Source organism: Ascaphus truei, chromosome 21, assembly GCF_040206685.1.
Source record: "Ascaphus truei isolate aAscTru1 chromosome 21, aAscTru1.hap1, whole genome shotgun sequence".
Lineage (NCBI taxonomy): Eukaryota > Metazoa > Chordata > Amphibia > Anura > Ascaphidae > Ascaphus > Ascaphus truei.
This window is the reverse complement of record NC_134503.1, coordinates 19017184-19038213: the sequence shown is the minus strand read 5'-3', so window position 1 is coordinate 19038213 and position 21030 is coordinate 19017184. Positions and strand designations below refer to the sequence as shown.

General features: G+C 49.9%; 2 protein-coding genes across 2 annotated transcripts in view; both read right to left on the bottom strand.

The window, feature by feature from the left end:
• LOC142472280 (Golgi-associated plant pathogenesis-related protein 1-like) overlaps positions 1 to 13892 on the bottom strand; it is a 38150-nt gene extending 24258 nt beyond the window's left edge. Inside the window, exon 1 of the mRNA XM_075579250.1 lies at positions 13876 to 13892. The gene's annotated coding sequence lies outside the window, so the exon portion shown is untranslated. The remainder of the gene's footprint in view (positions 1 to 13875) is intronic.
• The window catches only part of LOC142472443 (uncharacterized), a 54598-nt gene continuing 33695 nt past the window's right edge, over positions 128 to 21030 (bottom strand). Inside the window, exons 6-10 of the mRNA XM_075579531.1 lie at positions 13616 to 13665; positions 12841 to 12872; positions 12474 to 12692; positions 8398 to 8475; positions 128 to 1871 (exon numbers count right to left, since the gene is read on the bottom strand). Of these exons, the coding sequence (XP_075435646.1) occupies positions 1693 to 1871; positions 8398 to 8475; positions 12474 to 12692; positions 12841 to 12872; positions 13616 to 13665 (558 nt within the window). The 3' untranslated portion in view covers positions 128 to 1692. The remainder of the gene's footprint in view (positions 1872 to 8397; positions 8476 to 12473; positions 12693 to 12840; positions 12873 to 13615; positions 13666 to 21030) is intronic.

The window sequence follows — 21030 nt, the reverse complement described above, 5'->3', positions numbered from 1 at the left end:
GAGATAAAAGGAACAGCAGTTTCACGCAGACAAGGCGTAAATGGTAAGACAAAATAAGATAGATAAGGCATGATAGACAGATACTTAGATAGGAACACATCTACTAGATGATGAAAAATCTGAGGTCTTCAACTTTTATATTATAATTTATTTGTAATACGCCAAAACATTCTGCAGCAAGGTACAATGGGGTACAGAGTTATGTATATTAAATAAACAGCCACATACAAGTGAGGACAAACATGCACAGATACAAAGAAGTCATGATGGCCTTACTCGTGAAAGATTACAATCTAGAGGGAATGAGGCACATAGTTGAAACAAGAAGGTAAGGTGGCTGTTCATTGTAGGATAGCGTGTGGCTCAGATTGGAGGATAGGTTGTAGAGATGTTGAAAATTGGAGGAATCTAGGGCATGTAGGTTTCTGTATGTGCTCATGGAAGTAGGTGTGGAGGGTGCATAGGTTACAGTGGAGTTAAAGGTTAGGAGGGGACGATCAGAGAAAGGAAAGGGCATGTTAGAGGAGTTAGAGAGAGCAGGAGTGGGAGAAAACCATGTCAAGGGAGTTATATTAACGTCTCCCAGTATGACAGTAGGTGTGTCAGAAGAAAGGAAGTGAGGGAGCCAACCAGCAACAGTTGTCAAGAAATTGAGATGCAGGTCCAGGGGGACAAAAGGCAGCGACAGGGGGAAAAGAGATGGACACCAGGGACTTCAAAGGATGTGAAAGAGAGGTGGGAAATAGGGGTATGGCTTGAAATGTGCAGCGTGTGGAATGTAATATGGCAACTCCACCTCCCTGTCTATTCCCTGGTCTAGGGGTGTGGCTGAGGCAGACATCATAATAGGAGAGTGCAGCAGGAGAGGCGGTGTCTGAGAGGGTGAGCAAGGTGTCTGTAATGGCTGGAAGGTAGAGAGAGTTGGAAATGAACCAGTCATGTATTACTGTGAGTTTGCTGAAGACATTGTGCGTTCCATAGGGCACAGGAAAAGGCAAGGGAGAGGTGTGATGGGGATGCGGTTGGTGTGATGGGGATGCGGTTGGTGTAATGGGGATGCGGTTGGTGTAATGGGGATGCGGTTGGTGTAATGGGGATGCGGTTGGTGTAATGGGGATGCGGTTGGTGTAATGGGGATGCGGTTGGTGTAATGGGGATGCGGTTGGTGTAATGGGGATGCGGTTGGTGTGATGGGGATGCGGTTGGTGTAATGGGGATGCAGTTGGTGTAATGGGGATGCGGTTGGTGTAATGGGGATGCGGTTGGTGTAATGGGGATGCGGTTGGTGTAATGGGGATGCTGTTGGTGTAATGGGGATGCAGTTGGTGTAATGGGGATGCGGTTGGTGTAATGGGGATGCGGTTGGTGTAATGGGGATGCGGTTGGTGTAATGGGGATGCGGTTGGCGTGATTGGCAGCGAGTGGTGAGACAGAGACTTTGGGACAGGGTGTGGAATGTAAAAGGATTGGTATGTGGGTAGGGTTAGGATTGGGGAACATGTTGCCACAGAATAGGAGTAGTAGTGACTGAGGAGAGGAAAATAACTTTTATTTGCCTTCCTCTGTGTCTATAAAAAGACATTAAAACGTTATGTGGGTAAAAAAGTGATAAAAACCCTCCACCATACAGTGTACAGCAAATACAATTCTGTGTTTAGGAATGTGTGGTTCAAGAGCTAAACAGTAGAGTTATTATGGATCTTTCTCTGGTGCTGTTCCTAAGGGCAGGACATTCATCTGAAAGGAGCCGGGGTTGGTGCCATTCCCGTGTTCGTTGTACTGTCCCACTACATAGAAAATTCCATTGCCATCGGTGGCCATCCCTACTCCAACTTCCGTGGAGGCCTTCCAGACGACCTGCGTGAAGTTTTCTGTGAGATGCACGAGAGAAGACAGGGGGTTCCTTATTTATCGGGGAAGCTTCCTTATATTTATCGCTAAAATATATTCTCATATTTTCTATTTTTCCCCTGAAAAAATGCAATTGCTAAAAGCAAATTTGTCAGGAAAGTGACATAGAGAAGCGTAACAAATTCACGCTCATTGGTGTGACAATGTACAAAAACTATTTTGATGTGTAAATTCTGTTTTGGCCATACATGTGTAACCGATAAATATACACAAATTGCAACAAAGCATGCGTCAGTTATATGCACCATAAATACATCAACATTGTACATCAACTTCTTCTTTCCGTAAAAGAGAAATGCAAGTAGGCGCACACTCGTAATGCATTCATATGTATGGGTGTGATGCACGTCATACAAACAATAACAAAACCTGCGCCAAATGTAAGAACGTGAACAATGACCTAGCAACACGTGCTGCTAATTATATACAGTAAGGTGAGAAATAGTTTATTGGGGACAATGCACTGTTTTCAAAAAACTATTTTTCATACACAGCCCTCTATTGGGCCTATTCTAGTAGCTTTGATTTTATCATTGCAAAATTGACCATTTGGCATGTTACTACATCACGGTATAAAATTAGTGAAAAAACAGTATTTATTAAGGCAAATCGCAGGTTATATACCGTTTGTTTAAACAAATGACATACCGCACGAGTTGGTAGCTGCTTTACAAGCGAAATGCCCGTAACATGCGATTTCCTCTATCAGCCTGGAAGAGCTGCACAGAGAGACGCTGCGTCTCCCTGCACTGCTCTGACAGGCAATCGCACGGTATATATTTTAATTTTAATAACATTGGATTGAAGCAGGGGGTCTCTGGACCTGGACACCATTACTTTCAGGTCTGCGGACCTCCTGCTTCCTGAGGTACAGGCCCCAGTATGGGGTGCCGGTATCGCCTCAAGTTTAAATGTCCCGGTCACGAGGGGCGTTATCATTATCAGCTACTTCCGTTTTTCTTTAAGACTAATGATGGCGTTATTATCGCCTTGCAAACAATGACAGAGAAAAGTAAAATATGTGTCTGGGGATTTGGTTACTGACAGTCTTATCAGCAAAAGACATTAGACGCAGATTGTTAAAAAAAAACCTTACAAAGCTTTTGTTTGCAATGAAAATGTTTAAAGTTGTAATTTAACCCATTAAACATGCCACTGCACTTAGTATATTTGCAGCCTCCTTCCAATTTAAGATATGTAACGGGTTTTCCCCCCCCCAATCTCACATTGGCCCGGGTAGTCTAACCAGTCCCCATTACATGTTCGTGTCTGGTGGTGCACCTGTAGGCAACAGGGCTCCTGAGTCTCCCGCTTGATGGTATTAGGGGATGTCATCCAGACAGGCAGCTGAGGTAGTGTGTGCGAGTCCAACTTACTTCATGTGCAGCGCCTCCACCTCATCAGGATCTGTGCTTCCGCAGGGAGATGGTCCTGGTGAGGAACTCCTTCTTGGTGGTGCCATCCACTGCTGAGTAACTCCACACTCACACAGTGGAGGTATATTCAAACAGGGCATCTTTATTGATGGTGGTATGGGCAAACTGCCCCTCATAGATAACAGCTCAGCCACTCATCTCCTTGCAGCATTCCATTAGGAAGGTCCCTTACCCTAATAGATCTGCTTTCCACCTCTACTCTTAAAGAGATTCCCCAGCTTCTCTGGCTGCTGTAAGCTCCTCTCTTGAGCTGCTTTGTCTCTCTCAGCTCCTCTAACTCTGCTGCGTATGCTCACTGACTCACAGCTAGCAGGAGACACTGCAACATTGTTGCAGACCTTCACCTGCCTCTCACTGAACTGAGCAGCTCAACAACAGGAAACTGAACTTCTAACTTTAGGCAGTGCTGTGTCTTATATCACCCCCTGGAGAACAAACATGCCCTGTATCCTAAGTGGGAACACACTGCATGTTGTCACTTCCTTTGGGGACATATGACACCTCACCAGGGTGTGAGGGCAAACCTCAATTGATTGTTGCTGGCACTCCTGCACACTTACCAGGGTTACTGCCAACATGAGAAAGAGATATGTACACCAATCCTAGACATGGCTACATTCTCCCCCTGGTGGAATCCCAACGTCCTCGCTTGGAACCTAAATTTGCGGAACCTTCCTTCAGGTAGCACTGCAAAACATAACAACACATATTACAGTACATATCTTTTCTCATAACATTATAACAGATACATCCTAACGTAGATGTGTAACACCCAGAATTATTCCCTTCTGTAGAACCCATGACTGGTACCCCCCATACCCCTTTAAGGTGGCTTGCGCACAGCGTGGTCCACTGGGCTTAGAGCATCAATGCGGTAACACTCTGGGTGACATACTGGACACCCACAATCAGCCCATAATTCTGGCATGGATGCTAATGGAATGAAAGGATCATGCTCATAAACCTTCCTAATGCATCTCCTGTGGACGTAGACTATCCCCTCTTGACTACACCACTTCTCGTCTAACCCGCCAGGATCCCAATCTTTTTCTCCTAATCCTTCCTCTTCATCAGTGCCATATCCCCTATCTTCATCAGGGGTCCCCATTTCGAACTTACTTTCTCCCTCCCATGGATGGTGAAAATAAAGTAACCACTTTTGGCGATCCCTAATAACTCTTTCTGACAATGGGGGCACATAGGGGGTTCCCTGGGCAATAGGCACAATATGAGCAACATTACCCAAATCCCCAGATGAAACTCCCAATGTTCCTGGGGACCCAAAATTTGACCCAATGCTCTTAGAATCACATCCCACCCCAACAGTACAACTGTCATCATTAGTGCAGTACAACATTCTTTGCATAGCCATTTTCCTCCCCGATCCCTCATCAGAGGTAAAACAGTCACCACAGTCCAGATTTTCCACAGTCCATTCTTCAAAAGTGGCTCGGGACTCCCCAGACAACCCTTGGCTAGACTGGGATCCGTAGGAAAAAGTGACAGGGGCAGGGATTTTAACTATGGCCGGGGGTTGGGCATAGGGAAACACTGCCGGCATACGCGGGGCTACGACCCGCAACTTCTCGCTACCTGGCCCGGTACCATCGGACTGGCACTCCGGTTCACTCGCCTCCTTACTCCCAGGCTTCCGCAGGGCCTGCTGGCTCTTCTCGGACCCAGGCAACCTGGTACAGCTGCTTGGCCGAGAAGACACGGCCCTCTCGCTGGACTCGCCGCCATCTTGCGTTGGGTTCCCAACCGGAACCTCTTCCTCCAGAATGACATCCACCGCCGTAAGTGATGGTTCTGCTCTCTGCTCCGTTCGGGCCTGGACTAGGCCCATCTCCGCCGTTGCCACCACCGGCGCCTGTGGAGGGTATGGAGGTATCTCACCACTCCGTCGGCTTGGGATGGGTTCCTCTCCACCGTCTGTTCCGTCAGTCACCACGACCGTGGGACTCCGCCTCTCAGGTTGTTTCTGCACCGGCAACACGAGACTCCGCTCTGCCGCGACACAGGTAAGTGCCGGTTCTTTCACCGCACCGCTGTAGTGGTCCGCCGGTAGGCGCATCACCACCGACGAGACTTCCACCTCTTCCTCGGAGGATATCACGATCGGGTCTTCCGCAAGGTAGTCACCGGGTTCTTCTGCGATACAACCAGTGGTTGTTGGTACGAAGCTGGAGTGCTCCGGTACCTCCACTGCGGTCGCGCTCTTCTCCGCCGTTGGTTCTTTCTTTTCCGTAGCCTGCAGCAGCACAGGCTCTAGGAACTGTGCCCCACAGCAGGCACACTTGGGACCCCAGGTCGGTTTGTCACCTGGGAATTCGCACTGGTCACAAGCACATCTTATGCACCCCTCTCCATCCACCCAGGCCACCCGGTATTTTATGGGTAACCTAACATGGTTAAAGTCCATACCACCAGTCAGGTTCAATTCCTTTTGTAGACACGGGCACACCAGAAAGGATATTTTCCCCCCTTTGTATCGCCAGGCTCCATACAACTGCGGGTGTGCTTCTCTGCATTCTGTACTGTCTTTAGTATGAACAGCGGTTGCTGATCGCTGTTCACTGCGCTTGCTCCCCCTGGTGGACTGTAAAGGAGGGGCATGCTCTATAAGGGAGTGGTTCTGGCTCTGCGCTGAGTCACTCACATCACCGGGGAGGGGCTCTGAGTCCGTCACCGTCCCTGAGGGCGCGGCTCCAGCTTTCGCGCCATACCCCCCCGCAGGGTGGGGTTTTTCCTTTGGCGCCAATCCCAGCCAACTTTCTGCAATTTTAGCATTTGCAGAATTTCCTGCAACTGGTCCACGCGGTCTCCCAGAGAAGCGGGAACCGCCATTTTGATTTGCACCATCAGTCTCTTTGAATGTTGAGGTAGCATTTAACCGTTGGCATGCCGACTGACATTCAATTTCCACAGGCTCTCCACACATCACTACAATGTCCTCCTCAGTATCCTCGGGGGTATTGCCCCTAGACCCCAGACAGGCCAGAAACGGCGCAGCCACAGCTTTAGCACCACTCCATAGCAGGCTCACAAAAGTCGCTTCTGTAGCTTTCTCTTCACCCGCACACACGCCATGTGCGCTCTCTCCATCGGCCTCCGTCCGCCATTTTGGACCTTCCGCACCGCGCGGATCCTCCATCCTTGCGGTCGCCATTGAATTACTGTGTTCGTTCTGATCGTACATGGAGCTCCTCTCTGCGGGGCAGCTGCCATACCGATACAACAAACATGCCTTGTGCACCACCTTGTGTACCTAACGTAGATCTGACTCGTGTTTGCACTACCTCAGGCTAGGCTCACTCTTTCTGTGTCTACTGTATCTCCTTCCTCCAATCTGTGCTCCCTTCGGTAAGTGATCTGGAATGGAGACTAGAGTACTCTGGCTCTTCCATGCAGTACTTGGGCGTCTACCTCCTGTTGGCTAGCCTAGTGCAGATCCTCTCCAGAATTCCTGACCACGTTAACAGGCTATCCCTTCAGGCATCCTACCCCTAGCGCTACCTCAAGGTGACTAGGACAGCTATAGCCCCCGGCTCCAGACTCACTAACCCCTTAGGTCAGTCTAGGGCGTGCTTTGCGAGGTTTTTCGTTCTCCTGACTACCCCTAGATTTTCCCTTTCCAGCACAGAGTGGCAGCAGACACTTTCCCTGTTTCCTAGTGTGCCTAGCAAAAGCCTGTCCTGTTGACAGGCATCTCAGCAGCGCCTCCAATTGTAACGGGTTTTCCCCCCCCAATCTCACATTGGCCCGGGTAGTCTAACCAGTCCCCATTACATGTTCGTGTCTGGTGGTGCACCTGTAGGCAACAGGGCTCCTGAGTCTCCCGCTTGATGGTATTAGGGGATGTCATCCAGACAGGCAGCTGAGGTAGTGTGTGAGTCCAACTTACTTCATGTGCAGCGCCTCCACCTCATCAGGATCTGTGCTTCCGCAGGGAGATGGTCCTGGTGAGGAACTCCTTCTTGGTGGTGCCATCCACTGCTGAGTAACTCCACACTCACACAGTGGAGGTATATTCAAACAGGGCATCTTTATTGATGGTGGTATGGGCAAACTGCCCCTCATAGATAACAGCTCAGCCACTCATCTCCTTGCAGCATTCCATTAGGAAGGTCCCTTACCCTAATAGATCTGCTTTCCACCTCTACTCTTAAAGAGATTCCCCAGCTTCTCTGGCTGCTGTAAGCTCCTCTCTTGAGCTGCTTTGTCTCTCTCAGCTCCTCTAACTCTGCTGCGTATGCTCACTGACTCACAGCTAGCAGGAGACACTGCAACATTGTTGCAGACCTTCACCTGCCTCTCACTGAACTGAGCAGCTCAACAACAGGAAACTGAACTTCTAACTTTAGGCAGTGCTGTGTCTTATATCACCCCCTGGAGAACAAACATGCCCTGTATCCTAAGTGGGAACACACTGCATGTTGTCACTTCCTTTGGGGACATATGACACCTCACCAGGGTGTGAGGGCAAACCTCAATTGATTGTTGCTGGCACTCCTGCACACTTACCAGGGTTACTGCCAACATGAGAAAGAGATATGTACACCAATCCTAGACATGGCTACAGATATGTGAACGCTTAGCACTGTGTACTGCACCGACACACTTTATTCGAGCAAATACCCGGTATGTACCTGGCAGATACCTGGAATAAGCCACTACTAACCTCTGACAAGCCCCGTTGCATTTGCCTTCCCAGCCTGGGTTCATGCCTGGCTGAAGGGCGGCTGATCTGTTAAATGATAATGATTAGGATTTAATAGGCTGCAATGCTTCGCGTGTCTACCAGATGGCATAAATTCATGAATTGTAATGCAGTATATATATATATATACTGTGCAGTATTGCAGCCAGCGGGAATAAAATGCTTCAATCCCTGCATGGAAAATACCTCAATGCACTCTGGCAGAAAACAGTCACAAACCTCAATACACCCGGGTATACCCGAATTCGTGGGACTAGCCGAGCTCGAATAAAGTGTGTCGCCAGTGTAGTTAATTCAGGGCCCCAGGGATTCCTTGGGATGATAATTTACCTGTGGTGCTTGAAAATCCAGGATTGTTGAAGTCATAATCCTTAATTTCATTGTACCAGGCATCCACCGGCACGTTACCTGAATAAATGGGGGAAAAATAATAATTTAAACCAGGCCAGCACAATATGCGGCCCACCTGGCCTCTCTGTGCGGCCCGCGATGACTCCGGCCGGGCGCCAGTTAATTAATTAAATACATTTTTTTTAAAAAGTTTAAAAAAAAAGTTTAAAAAAATGGCGGGCGTTTCATCCCCTTCTCCACCACCCCACTCCTCCCCCCTACACCACCCCACCCCTCCTCCACCCCCCCTCCTCCACCCCTGGGTTTTGCGGTGCGCGGGGGCAGCAGCAGCATGAGGAGGATGTGGCAGCTGTGTGTGTGTGTGTGTGTGTGTGTGTGTGTGTAAAACGGGCTGGTGGGGGGTGGGTGTGAAAAACGGCTGGTGCAGAGGTGGGGGGTTAGGCTGCTGACATGTGAGGGGGGGTGGGCTGCTGACATGTGAGGGGGGGTGGGCTACTGACATGTGAGGGGAGGTGGGCTGCTGACATGTGAGGGGGGGTGGGCTGCTGACATGTGAGGGGGGGGTGGGCTGCTGACATGTGAGGGGGGGGTGGGCTGCTGACATGTGAGGGGGGGTGGGCTGCTGACATGTGAGGGGGGGGTGGGCTGCTGACATGTGATGGGGGGTGGGCTACTGACATGTTAGGGGAGGTGGGCTGCAGACATGTGAGGGGGGGTGGGCTGCTGACATGTGAGGGGGGGTGGGCTACTGACATGTGAGGGGGGGGGCTGCTGACATGTGAGGGGGGGTGGGCTGCAGACATGTGAGGGGGGGTGGGCTGCTGACATGTGAGGGGGAGGTGGGCTGCTGACATGTGAGGGGGGGTGGGCTGCTGACATGTGAAGGGGGGTGGGCTGCTGACATGTGAGGGGGTTGGGCTGCAGACATGTGAGGGGGGGTGGGCTGCAGACATGTGAGGGGGTTGGGCTGCAGACATGTGAGGGGGGGTGGGCTGCTGACATGTGAGGGGGGGTGGGCTGCTGACATGTGAAGGGGGGTGGGCTGCTGACATGTGAGGGGGTGGGCTGCTGGCATATGAGGGGGGTGGGCTGCTGGCATGTGAGGTGCAGGGGGGGGGAGTGATGTGAGGTGCAGTGGGGGGAGAGAGTGTCATATTGAGGGGAGGGGGAAAGAGTGTCATATTGAGAGGAGGGGGAGAGTGTCATATTGAGAGGAGGGGGAGAGAGTGTCATATTGAGGGGAGGGGGAGAGAGTGTCATTTAGGGGAGGAGGAGAGTGTCATATTGAAGAGAGGGAGAGAGAGAGTGTCATATTGAGGAGAGAGAGAGTGTCATATTGAGGGGAGGGGGAGAGAGAGTGTCATATTGAGGGGAGGGGAAGATTGTGTCATGTTGAGGGGAGGGGGAGAGTGTGTCATATTGAGGGGAGGGGGAGAGTGTCATATTGAGGGGAGGGGGAGAGTGTCATATTGAGGGGAGGGGAGAGTGTCATATTGAGAAGAGGGGGAGAGTGTCATATTGAGGAGAGGGAGAAAGTGTCATATTGAGGGGAGGGAGAGAGAGAGAGTGTCATATTGAGGGGAGGGGGAGAGTGTGTCATATTGAGGGGAGGGGGAGAGTGTCATATTGAGGGGAGGGGAGAGAGTCATATTGAGAGGAGGGGGAGAGGGTGTGATTTAGGGGAGGGGGAGAGTGTGTCACATTGAGGGGAGGGGGAGAGTGTGTCATAATGAGGTGAGGGGGAGAGTGTCATATTGAGGGGAGGGGAGAGTGTGTCATATTGAGGGGAGGGGGAGAGTGTGTCATATTGAGGGGGGGTAGGAGTCATATTGAGGGGTGGGGAGGGAGTGTGTCATATTGAGGGGAGGGGGAGAGTGTGTCATAATGAGGGGAGGGGGAGAGTGTCATTTTGAGGGGAGGGGGAGAGTCATATTGAGGGGAGGGGGAGAGTGTGTCATATTGAGGGAAGGGTGAGAGTCATATTGAGGGGAGGGGAGGGAGTGTGTCATATTGAGGGGAGATGGAGCGTGTGTCATATTGAGGGGAGGGGGAGAGTGTGTCATATTGAGGGGAGTGTGTCATTGAGGGGTGGGGGAGAGTGTGTCATATTGAGGGGATTGGGAGAGAGTGTCATATTGAGGGGAGGGGGAAAGAGTGTCATATTGAGAGGAGGGGGAGAGAGTGTCATATTGAGGGGAGGGGGAGAGCGTGTCATTTAGGGGAGGGGAGAGTGTCATATTGAGGGGAGGGAGATAGAGAGTGTCATATTGAGGGGAGGGAGAGAGAGAGAGTGTCATATTGAGGTGAGGGAGAGAGAGTGTCATATTGAGGGGAGGGGGAGAGAATATCATATTGAGGGGAGGGAAAGAGAGTGTCATATTGAGGGGAGGGGGAGAGTGTGTCATATTGAGGTGAGGGGGTGAGTGTCATATTGAGGGGAGGGAGAGAGAGTGTCATATTGAGGGGAGGGGGAGAGACTGTCATATTGTGGGTAGGGGGAGAGTGTCATATTGAGGGGAGGGGGAGAGTGTGTCATATTGAGGGGAGGGGGAGAGTGTCATATTGAGGGGAGGTGGAGAGAGTCATATTGAGAGGAGGGGGAGAGGGTGTGATTTAGGGGAGGGGGAGAGAGTGTTATATTGAGGGAAGAGAGACATGGGGAGGATGCTGACTTGTGGGGGGATGCTGACATGGGATGCTGACTTGGGGGGGGGCTGCTGACATGGAATGGGCTGGGGGGATGTGGAGGGGTATTGTGTGTTTGATGTGGAGGGGGGTATTGTGTGGGTTAGGGGGAGAGATGGGGTTATGAGAGATAGATGGGGAGTATCGTAAAGGTTGATAGTGAGGGGTTCTGGGGGAGATATGAGGATGATGATGATGAGGTGCTGGAGGAGAGATGATGATGATGATGATTATGATTTAACCCGTGCGGCCCAAATTTTTTTTCCTTGGAGCAGTTCGGCCCTTCACACTTTGCGAGTTGGGCAGGCCTGCTTTAAACTGTTCTGCATCGTATTACGGCTTAAAGAAGTGTTTCCTCTTGGGGCTTTTTCTTTTCTTATCATGTTTGAAGCTGGGGGTTTCCGGAGCTGGGGGTCTCCGGAGCTGGGGGTCTCCGGAGCTGGGCCGTGTTGATTTCAGCTCCAAGGAAACCTCCTTCTTCCCGAGATACTTACCCCGGAAGGTGCTGCCGGAAGCAACTCTGACTGGGCACTCAATATGGCGGTTTAAAGGTTCCGCGCATGGCGGGTCATTAGGAAGTCGCGACGTCATCCCATGCGGCTTCCTATTGGCCCATGTGACGCGGGACCTTTAAACATGCAGGAGAGACCTGAGGCACTTTGTGATGTTAGTAACTCGGGGGGCAGGAGGTCACCGGAGCCGAAATTAACGCAGTTCAGCTCCACAGACCCTCTGCTTCCTACCTAAGGGGGAAACCATTTTTTTAAAGGCACAATTGCTTTAGAAAAGAAATCTGTTCTGCTCAGTTTTTTTACTACATAATATAACCATTTTTTTACCATATTTGAAACCAGAGCTGATCCGGGCCCTGCAAGATACGGTGATCCCCCTCGCTCCTGATACATTTAATGTGTGTAATTCCTTTAAAAGAATTCTTGTTACGGGTGAAACATTATGGCCACTGGCGGCAGCCTCACTTTAGCGACCAATAAATAGCCTTAGCATCATCGTTGGTGACATTGTATCTTCCTATTGGGTGACCTTACAGTCGCTTTCTTTCTTCTTTGCCAGTAGCAATGTATGAAGTGTTTGCAAAAGTTTGCGAACTTGTTAAAATTCGCATTTTTTGTGTGAAAAAAAATAACGGAAAAAATTTCAGTTCACCCAAAAAATCCCAGGGTTATCTGACCCCGATGTGACTATGGTGTGCACGGTCACATGACCAAGGTGTGCTTGCTACATATTCTCCCTGTCTAACTGCCCTCTAGGGGTGTGGATGGCTGCCCTTGTAGACCAGTGAGCATACAAGTAGCTCTCTACTGACTTACAGTATAGATAGTATAGGAGGTTTGATAGTAGGAATCATATACCTGCCAGTTCGTTGGCGTTGGGGTTGTTCATCATGTACAGGTTCTCTCCGTATTTACCTCCGCTGTGTTTCATGGTGTGGATGGACAGCAGATAATCAGCCCACTTTTGTGCTGAGTTGCAGATATCTCGATTGAGTTGGAGAGGAGGCGCCCCATGCTTCTCCCGATAAGTATTATTGGAAGCCAGAAAATCCTGCTCAAACTGGCTCATATTAACACCTTTAGAAAATGAAAGATTAGTTGTATGTGTTTTTCCGTCCAGTGATGGTGAAACAATCGGGCAGAAAAACATTCAGGTGCCTATCCTAATCACCACAAACCCTCAATGATTACATTTAATTATCTATTGTCTCCTGGTAGAACAGACCAGTTTGTGTCTTTGCAAAGTTGTTTAGTAAACTGCAGTCACAGAAAAAGAAAATTGAAAGACTTGCACAACTTATCCCCTATTTATAATAAGGAATCAATCAATACATATTATCATACAGAGAGACTATGTCCTGCACACTCAAAAAACTCCTAAATCTACACACACACACACACACACTTGCAGAACTGTACGGCAATAAAAGACAGGTTGAATTGCTATTAGATTTTTAAGACAACTCGCGATCGCCCACTTGAGTTTCTCGACGGTATTGCGCTAAAATGCAATTTTCTGAACCCGATAGAAACCCGAGTCAGGTTGGAAGAAATCACGCGCCCGGTTTTGAGGTATTTTGATTAAGAAATTTTTTTTTTTTAAATGGCAGACTGGGTCAGCCCCACGGGACGCGGCCAAAAAAGGCTGCGACATCGGTAGATGATGTCAGGGCTTTCTATTGGGAATCCCCGTGGCAAAATTTGCAGGATTTTTTAGTTATAAAAATGTACATATACCTCAAATTCCATAATAAATGTATCAAGTTTTGGGTATTGTTGCTTTGCAGCAGCAATCTGTGCTTCTCTATTTTTTGGGGGGGGATCCCCTGGAACAGCAGCACTCAAAGCTACAGGGAAATTCCCTTGTGAACAAAATGGCCACGGGGGCAGCCTCACTCTGGCAATGCAATAATTGCGAGATAACATTGCAGCTTCTGATTGGGTAAAAAAGAAATAATACTTGGGGAAGGACGCTGCTTTAAAGCCCTAGTAATAATTACCTGTGTTGCTGGCCATGGCTGGTGTTCTTGGTGTTTATCAGCTGGAGGCTCTACGGAAACAAAGATAAAGAGTGGTCCATTAACCCCTGAATTGCCATACATACATACATGCATACATGCATGCATACATACATACATACATACATACATACATACATACATACAGTGGTAAGAAATGATGTACAATAAAAAAAATATACACATGAAAAAGCAAAAAAAAAAACACAGTAACATTAAATACATTTCTTTATTTAACTTACCATTACTTGACCCCACCGACTCCCGTTGATCAGCTTACTCACGAACCAATCCACGAACAGGAACCCATAAACTAAAAAACCATAAAATAATAAACATTAAAATAATAAAACACGGCAATCCAGGGGTCTTCTAGTTGTAATCCATCTTCATCTGTATTCTTGTATCTTCTTCCGGGGTCTTCTCCCTGTCTGGTGCCACGCCCTGGTCTTCTTTCTTCTCCGGAGGTCCTTCCTCCTCGGCGTCTGGCTTCAAAATGAGTCACATTTTCGTCATATGGTTCCCACGGCCCTGATTGGGCCGTGAAAACCATGTGTTTTGGCCGATAAAAAAAAATGATGATTTCACTTAAAGGCAATGAAAGCACAGCCAATCAGAATGGCTTTGCTTCAATTGCCTTTAAGATGACGTCATTAAAAGAAACATGGCCGGCCTCACATGGTACGGCAGCCAATCAGAGAGTGGGAACTCCATCCCATATCCCATTTTCATGTGTATATTTTTTTTAAATGTAAACCATTTCTTGCCACTGTATGTATGTATGTATGTATGTATGTCTAGAGAGATATATACATACAGGGTAAGAAATGATAGTGTTGTAAAAGCTTGATTTGCAGTATTGTAAATGATTGTGGCTATGCTGCTATGCATAGATGTGTGTTAAATGTATTTTATAATTAGAGAGATGTAATTTTTGGGCTTCTATGCTGTACTGTAGGTAATGGTGAGGCTTGCTTTAGTATATTGTAATTTTTTGGTGTCCTTTTTTGTATGATGCTAACTTGTTCTCTGTAACGGTTGCTATAGTTAATTGTGTAATTGGTATGGATGCTATTTTAATTGTTATGGGATGTAATTCATGTATGTTAATTCATTGATGGTGACTTTATTGGATTACATAGTATACTTCTTGTGATGTAATGCTATTTTAGTTGGATTATTGTATTGTTAACATTGATTTGCAGCGTGTACATGTAGCTTAAATTTTATGCTACATGTATACAATGTAAATGCTATGTTTTAAGTGGCATTTGAGGCTTTAGATTGAATGATTACATGAGATTTGTTTAGAAATTGGCTTTTTAATTGATTGAGGATGTTATGGATAAGTGGTGTTGCCATTGCAGGATGGCTTCACCCCTTAATTACCTTTGAGGTTAGTACCCGATAAGGTGATTAAGGGTTACATTGATATGTGAATGTCATTGAAATGTATTGGCTATTTATTATTTTGGCAACGGAACAGAATGATGATGCTGGCGACGGGGCCTTCTTATTGAAGAGGTTAGTAGAATTTTCTTTATTTTACTATGGTATTTAATGTGTTTAATAATGGCCAAATAATGTATTATCCCTATGTGGATAATAGTTAATTGGCACATTATTGTACTTTATGTGCTGGGGGGAGGGGGTATTTGCCCCAAGGTTATGTGGTAGGACTCCCTTGTGGGTACTGGGTGAGGGTGGTTAGGCCTCAGGGGGTGGTGGGGGGTAGTGGGGGAGGGTATGTGGGTGATGGTGGGTTAACCCCTTAATGACTGTAGCGGTTAATAACCGCAATGGTGATTAAGGGGTTAGGGGACATTACATTGGATGTTTTAATACTTGTATCTGTTTTGCAGAAGCGGATGGGCATGGGCAGGATGAAGGTGAGGATGGCCTTCATCGTGGCAGCCGGAAATGGGTGAGTGCAATATGTATTTAATGTCTTTATTGTTCTGTATGTATTTTAAATGGAAACATGCACTATTATCCATTTGTGGATAATAGTCATTGTGCCCCTTACTGTATTGTATGTTACTGGGGTATAGGTGTTGTTGGGGTCATATATATATATATATATATATATATATATATATATATGTAACGGTTTTTCTGAACCGGCCTGACCCACCCAATCTCACATTGGCCCCTGTGGTCTAACCGGCCCCCATTACAGTGTGGTAGTGTCTGGTGGTGCACCTGTTGGCAACAGGACTCCTGAGTCTCCCGCATGATGGTGTGTGGGGAGGACCCGTCCAGACAGGCAGCTGAGGTAGTGTGCTGAGTCTCACCTAGTTCCAGTGCAGCGCCTCCACCTCATCAGGGTCCCTGCGTCTGCATGGGGATGAGCCTGTTGAGGAACTCCTTCGTGGTGCTCCTCTCTGTACATTCACTCCACACATGTACACGAGAGGGTTTGTGATTGAGAACATCTTTATTGCCTGAGTGGGCTAGCTGCCCCTCGCAGTAGATATCTAGCCACTCATGTCCAGTCAGTGCCTCCCTTTAAAAGGTGTATTTCTCCTTAGATAGGGATTCCCTATCCCCGCAGGGATCTCTGCCCTGTGCCAGGTCCCTGGACACAGTCTCCTCTTCAGTCACTATAACATAACTCGAACTCTCAGTAACTCAGGCTAGGACTAGAACTTGAACTCCTCTTAGCTGAACTTGTACTAGAACTAGAACTACTTTTAGAAACAGTGCTGTGCCTTATGTACACTCTGGAAGCTGACACACCTCTGACATCACTAACCATGGAGTCAGAGCATGTGACCACTCCCATCCATACACAGGGCACCCCACCAGGGTGTGAGGGCAAACCTCCATAATTACTGCTGGCATGCCCACAACTTACCAGGCCTTACTGTCAGCAGGAGAGATGACTGTAGCCATTTTACATGACCGCTACATTCTCCCCCTGGTGAATCCCATCGGCCTCGCTGGGACCTAAATTTGTATACCCTTTTCCAGGAAGCACTGAAATACAACACATAATTAGGTTAACTTCACATACAAATTTCCATGGTACATAACAAAATGTCTACAGTACATCCCGCCAAGCCCGCCCCGACCAGCAGCCACGAACCCGCGTAATGTATCAGTACCCCCCTAAAAATAGTGATTCGGGTCAGGTTTCTTGACCTCTCTACCGCCCATGTCTAGGACCATGACGTGATAGTGCCTAGGCAGTCCCCTCTCGGGCCTATATGTCACCCTGTGTTTATAAATGTTTCTGCCAATGCCCCATACACGCACCAAGTGCTCTATCCGTTCCTCGGCCTTCTTCCCTACTACTGCACTTCCTCTTCCTACTAAATGCATTTCAATGGCCTCCCTAAGCCACCTATCTCTGTTTTCCTCTATTTCGTCCATAAGAGGCTCAGGGACATACGGGTACTCCAACCCGTGGGACGATTTATACCGAGCCATTATGGTCCGTTCGGCCCTACTTATACTTGTCAGGTCAGCCTTACCTGCCCTCCCAGGTAACACCCATGATAGGGGCTCATCAGGGTCCACGGGGTCTGATAGGATGCTAGGACCCATGGGTTCTATCTCCCTATGCTCAATCTGCAGCCACCGCTCCTGCAACTCTTTAACCCTTTGCTCAGGTGTGAACTCTCCCACAGCCCACCAGTAATCCACTACATCTTCTCGCCGGATGAGGAACCGAGTACGGTCCATCCATGCGGAGTACCCTTCGAATAGTGGGGCCCACCAACGGTTCTCTCTAAATTTATTTGACCCCCCTGACTCTCTATCATCATCCAGAGAAAATACCCCCGACGACCGTGCCGATCGCGGTAGAAACCACCTGGAAGATCCCGGGGCCTTTTTCACCGGTTCAGGAACTGCAGGGGGCAACCACCGGCCTACCACGGCCACTCTTAACTCTCCCCCTCCCTGAGAATCACCCTCTGTAGCGCCACTGCGCTGTCTTTCCCCAGTCCGTCTCTCCTCCCCCCCCCAAAGGTATGTTCATAAGTTCCAGGCTAGGCGGGGATCCCGTGGAACAGGTGACAGGGGCAGGGGCTTTATCTAGGCCAGGGGATGGGGCATAGGGGCGAGTGATAGGACCCCATGGGGTTACGACCCGTTCCTGGCTGTCCGTAGACTGGTCCAATGAGGATATCTCACCCTCCTCAGTCCTCGGATCGCCCATCCAACTTCTGGGCCTTGGAGGTGATCGGGGACCTTCCCCCGATCGCCGAAGCGTCGCTGCTTTGTTCCCGGCGGTTCCGCTGTCGCCACCGGAAGTGATATCCTCCCCGGAACCGGAAACACCGTCATCGCGGGTTGGACCCCCATTCGGGATCTCTTCTTCGATGACGACATCCGGAAGCTCCGCCGTCGTCTTCACCGGAAGTGATGCCGTCTCTCCACGTGCGCCTCGGGCCTGGCACGGCCCTTCTGCTCCTACACCGTCTGCTGGGGCAAGGTAAGTGAAGGGACTCCTCTTACCCGTCCGCAGGGGTGCCGGCGTCTCTCGTCCGTCGCCGCCACGTTCTGAGGCGGAGGGACTCCGTCTCTCGGCTCGCCGATCTGCGGGGGACGTTCTGTCTTTCTGACAGCTGCCACTCACCCCACGGGGTGTCGTCCGTCCTGGGTCCTTCTTGGATCCCGATTTCGCCACCGCTAGTTCACGGAGGTCCTCATCTGAGTAATCTCCCTTCCCGGATCTCGGGGTCTCCGAGCGTGGCGAAAGTCTTTTCTCTGCGCGGTCGGGGAGCGACCCGACCGCCTCGGTCGATACTGACCCAGCCGACTTGGTCGACTCCAGTCCCCTTTCTCCGGGACTCGCACGGTTGAGCCACAGTGCGCCAGGGGACTCGGCGGAGCGCTTAGCCGTATCCCCCGGGGGGTCAGCAGGTTGAATGGGTATAAATGTGGGCATGGGCCACAGATATAATGTCCCGCAATGTGGGCAACGTGCCGCTGTGTTGACAGTGCCTCCGGGCAGCCCGCATTGTAGGCAGAGCCCGACCACCGTCTCGGTGTTAGCCACCCTTACTACTAGTAGCCCGCCGGGTACTGAGTAGGGCTGGGTGGAGATCATAGTTCCCACAGCGGAGGGGCAGGCCATTCTTTTTGTAGGGACCACTTTCAGTATGGGTCTCTCCGGGTCAGTGGTTCCTCGCAACTGACCGGTAGAAGCTTCTGGGCCAGCCACTTCCTGCTTCGGCTCCTCCTTCCGCTGACATAGCTGGAACCCGCCCCCAGGGGTTGCAATTATGGGCAGGTCCCACAGGGGAATATCATGCCCCTTAATTAAGGCCGCGCCTCTCTCAGTCCTGGTGGGCGCGGTCTGCGTGTTCGCGCCAGTTTCCTCCTCAGAGCTGGATTCTTTTCCCGCGGCTAGTTCCCGCCTTCTCCTAGCTGCTGCTTTTCGTGCAAAATATCCCTCCTTTTTGCACGTTACCTCCGCGGCCGGAACTACTTCTTGTAGTGGCGCCATCTGGATATCAGTCCCTGGGCCCAGTGGGTGCATTCCCACAGGCCATAATTGAAAGTCACTCCCCCTGGTGGAAATCAGGGGAGGGTCCCATAGACTAAGCGGTTGACTCAACACAGGGGCTGAGTGAGTCACTGTCCATGAAGGCGCAGCCATAGCTTTCGCGCCATGCCCCCCATCAGGGCGGGGCTCTGCTGTTCGCGCCATTCCCGGCCAGCTCTTTGCAAGTTCTGCATCAGCCATTTTCTCTGTGACTGTCCCATGCGGTTTCCCTAGCAAGCGGGAACCGCCATTTTGGTTGGTTTTTAAGCCCAAAAAGTCAGTTTGTTTGCTCTCCTCGCGGGGTTCTCCCCCAATTATCACAATTTCCTCACACTCTTCAAGGGTGGCCCCTCGGTGTCCCAGACAGGATAAAAACGGGGCAGCCACGGCCTTCGCTCCACTCCAGAGCAGATTGGTTAAAGATAACTCTGCGACAGTTTGCTCTTCAGTGGGGCGCACGCCACGGGTGCCTTCCCCATCAGCCTCTGGTCGCCATTTTGCGTTCTCCGCACCACGCGGATCCTCCATTCTCTCGTAACAGTTATCGTACATGGGGCTCCGCTCTGCGGGGCAGCCTCCACATCAGTACAATAAAGATTGCTCAGATGCACCACCACATGTGTACCTGATCTAGGCTGGACTCATGTTGCACTACCTCAGGCTAGGCTCACTCTCTCAGTGTCTGCTGTGACTCCTTCCTCCCAGTCTGTGCTCCCTATGGTAAGTGTCTGGAATGGGCTAGAGTACTCTGGCTCTGCCATGCAGTACTTGGGGCGTCTACCTCTCTTGGTCAGCCTAGCGCAGACCCTCTCCAGGATTCCTGACCATGTTAACAGGCTATCCCTTCTGGCGTCCTACCAACTAGCACTGCCTCAAAGTGACTCGGTCAGCTATAGCCCGGCTCCAGACCCCTCACTCCCTTCAGGCCCTAGGTCGTCCCTGCGAACTGACAATATCCCGTCAGCCCCCTGACCACCCCTAGGTCCGTCCCTATGCAGCACAGAGTGGCAGCAGACTCTCTCCCTGTTTCCCAGTGTGCCTAGCTAGAGCGTGTCCTGATGACAGATCTGATCTCAGCAGCTCGCCTCCAAATGTAACGGTTTTTCTGAACCGGCCTGACCCACCCAATCTCACATTGGCCCCTGTGGTCTAACCGGCCCCCATTACAGTGTGGTAGTGTCTGGTGGTGCACCTGTTGGCAACAGGACTCCTGAGTCTCCCGCATGATGGTGTGTGGGGAGGACCCGTCCAGACAGGCAGCTGAGGTAGTGTGCTGAGTCTCACCTAGTTCCAGTGCAGCGCCTCCACCTCATCAGGGTCCCTGCGTCCGCATGGGGATGATCCTGTTGAGGAACTCCTTCGTGGTGCTCCTCTCTGTACATTCACTCCACACATGTACACGAGAGGGTTTGTGATTGAGAACATCTTTATTGCCTGAGTGGGCTAGCTGCCCCTCGCAGTAGATATCTAGCCACTCATGTCCAGTCAGTGCCTCCCTTTAAAAGGTGTATTTCTCCTTAGATAGGGATTCCCTATCCCCGCAGGGATCTCTGCCCTGTGCCAGGTCCCTGGACACAGTCTCCTCTTCAGTCACTATAACATAACTCGAACTCTCAGTAACTCAGGCTAGGACTAGAACTTGAACTCCTCATAGCTGAACTTGTACTAGAACTAGAACTACTTTTAGAAACAGTGCTGTGCCTTATGTACACTCTGGAAGCTGACACACCTCTGACATCACTAACCATGGAGTCAGAGCATGTGACCACTCCCATCCATACACAGGGCACCCCACCAGGGTGTGAGGGCAAACCTCCATAATTACTGCGGGCATGCCCACAACTTACCAGGCCTTACTGTCAGCAGGAGAGATGACTGTAGCCATTTTACATGACCGCTA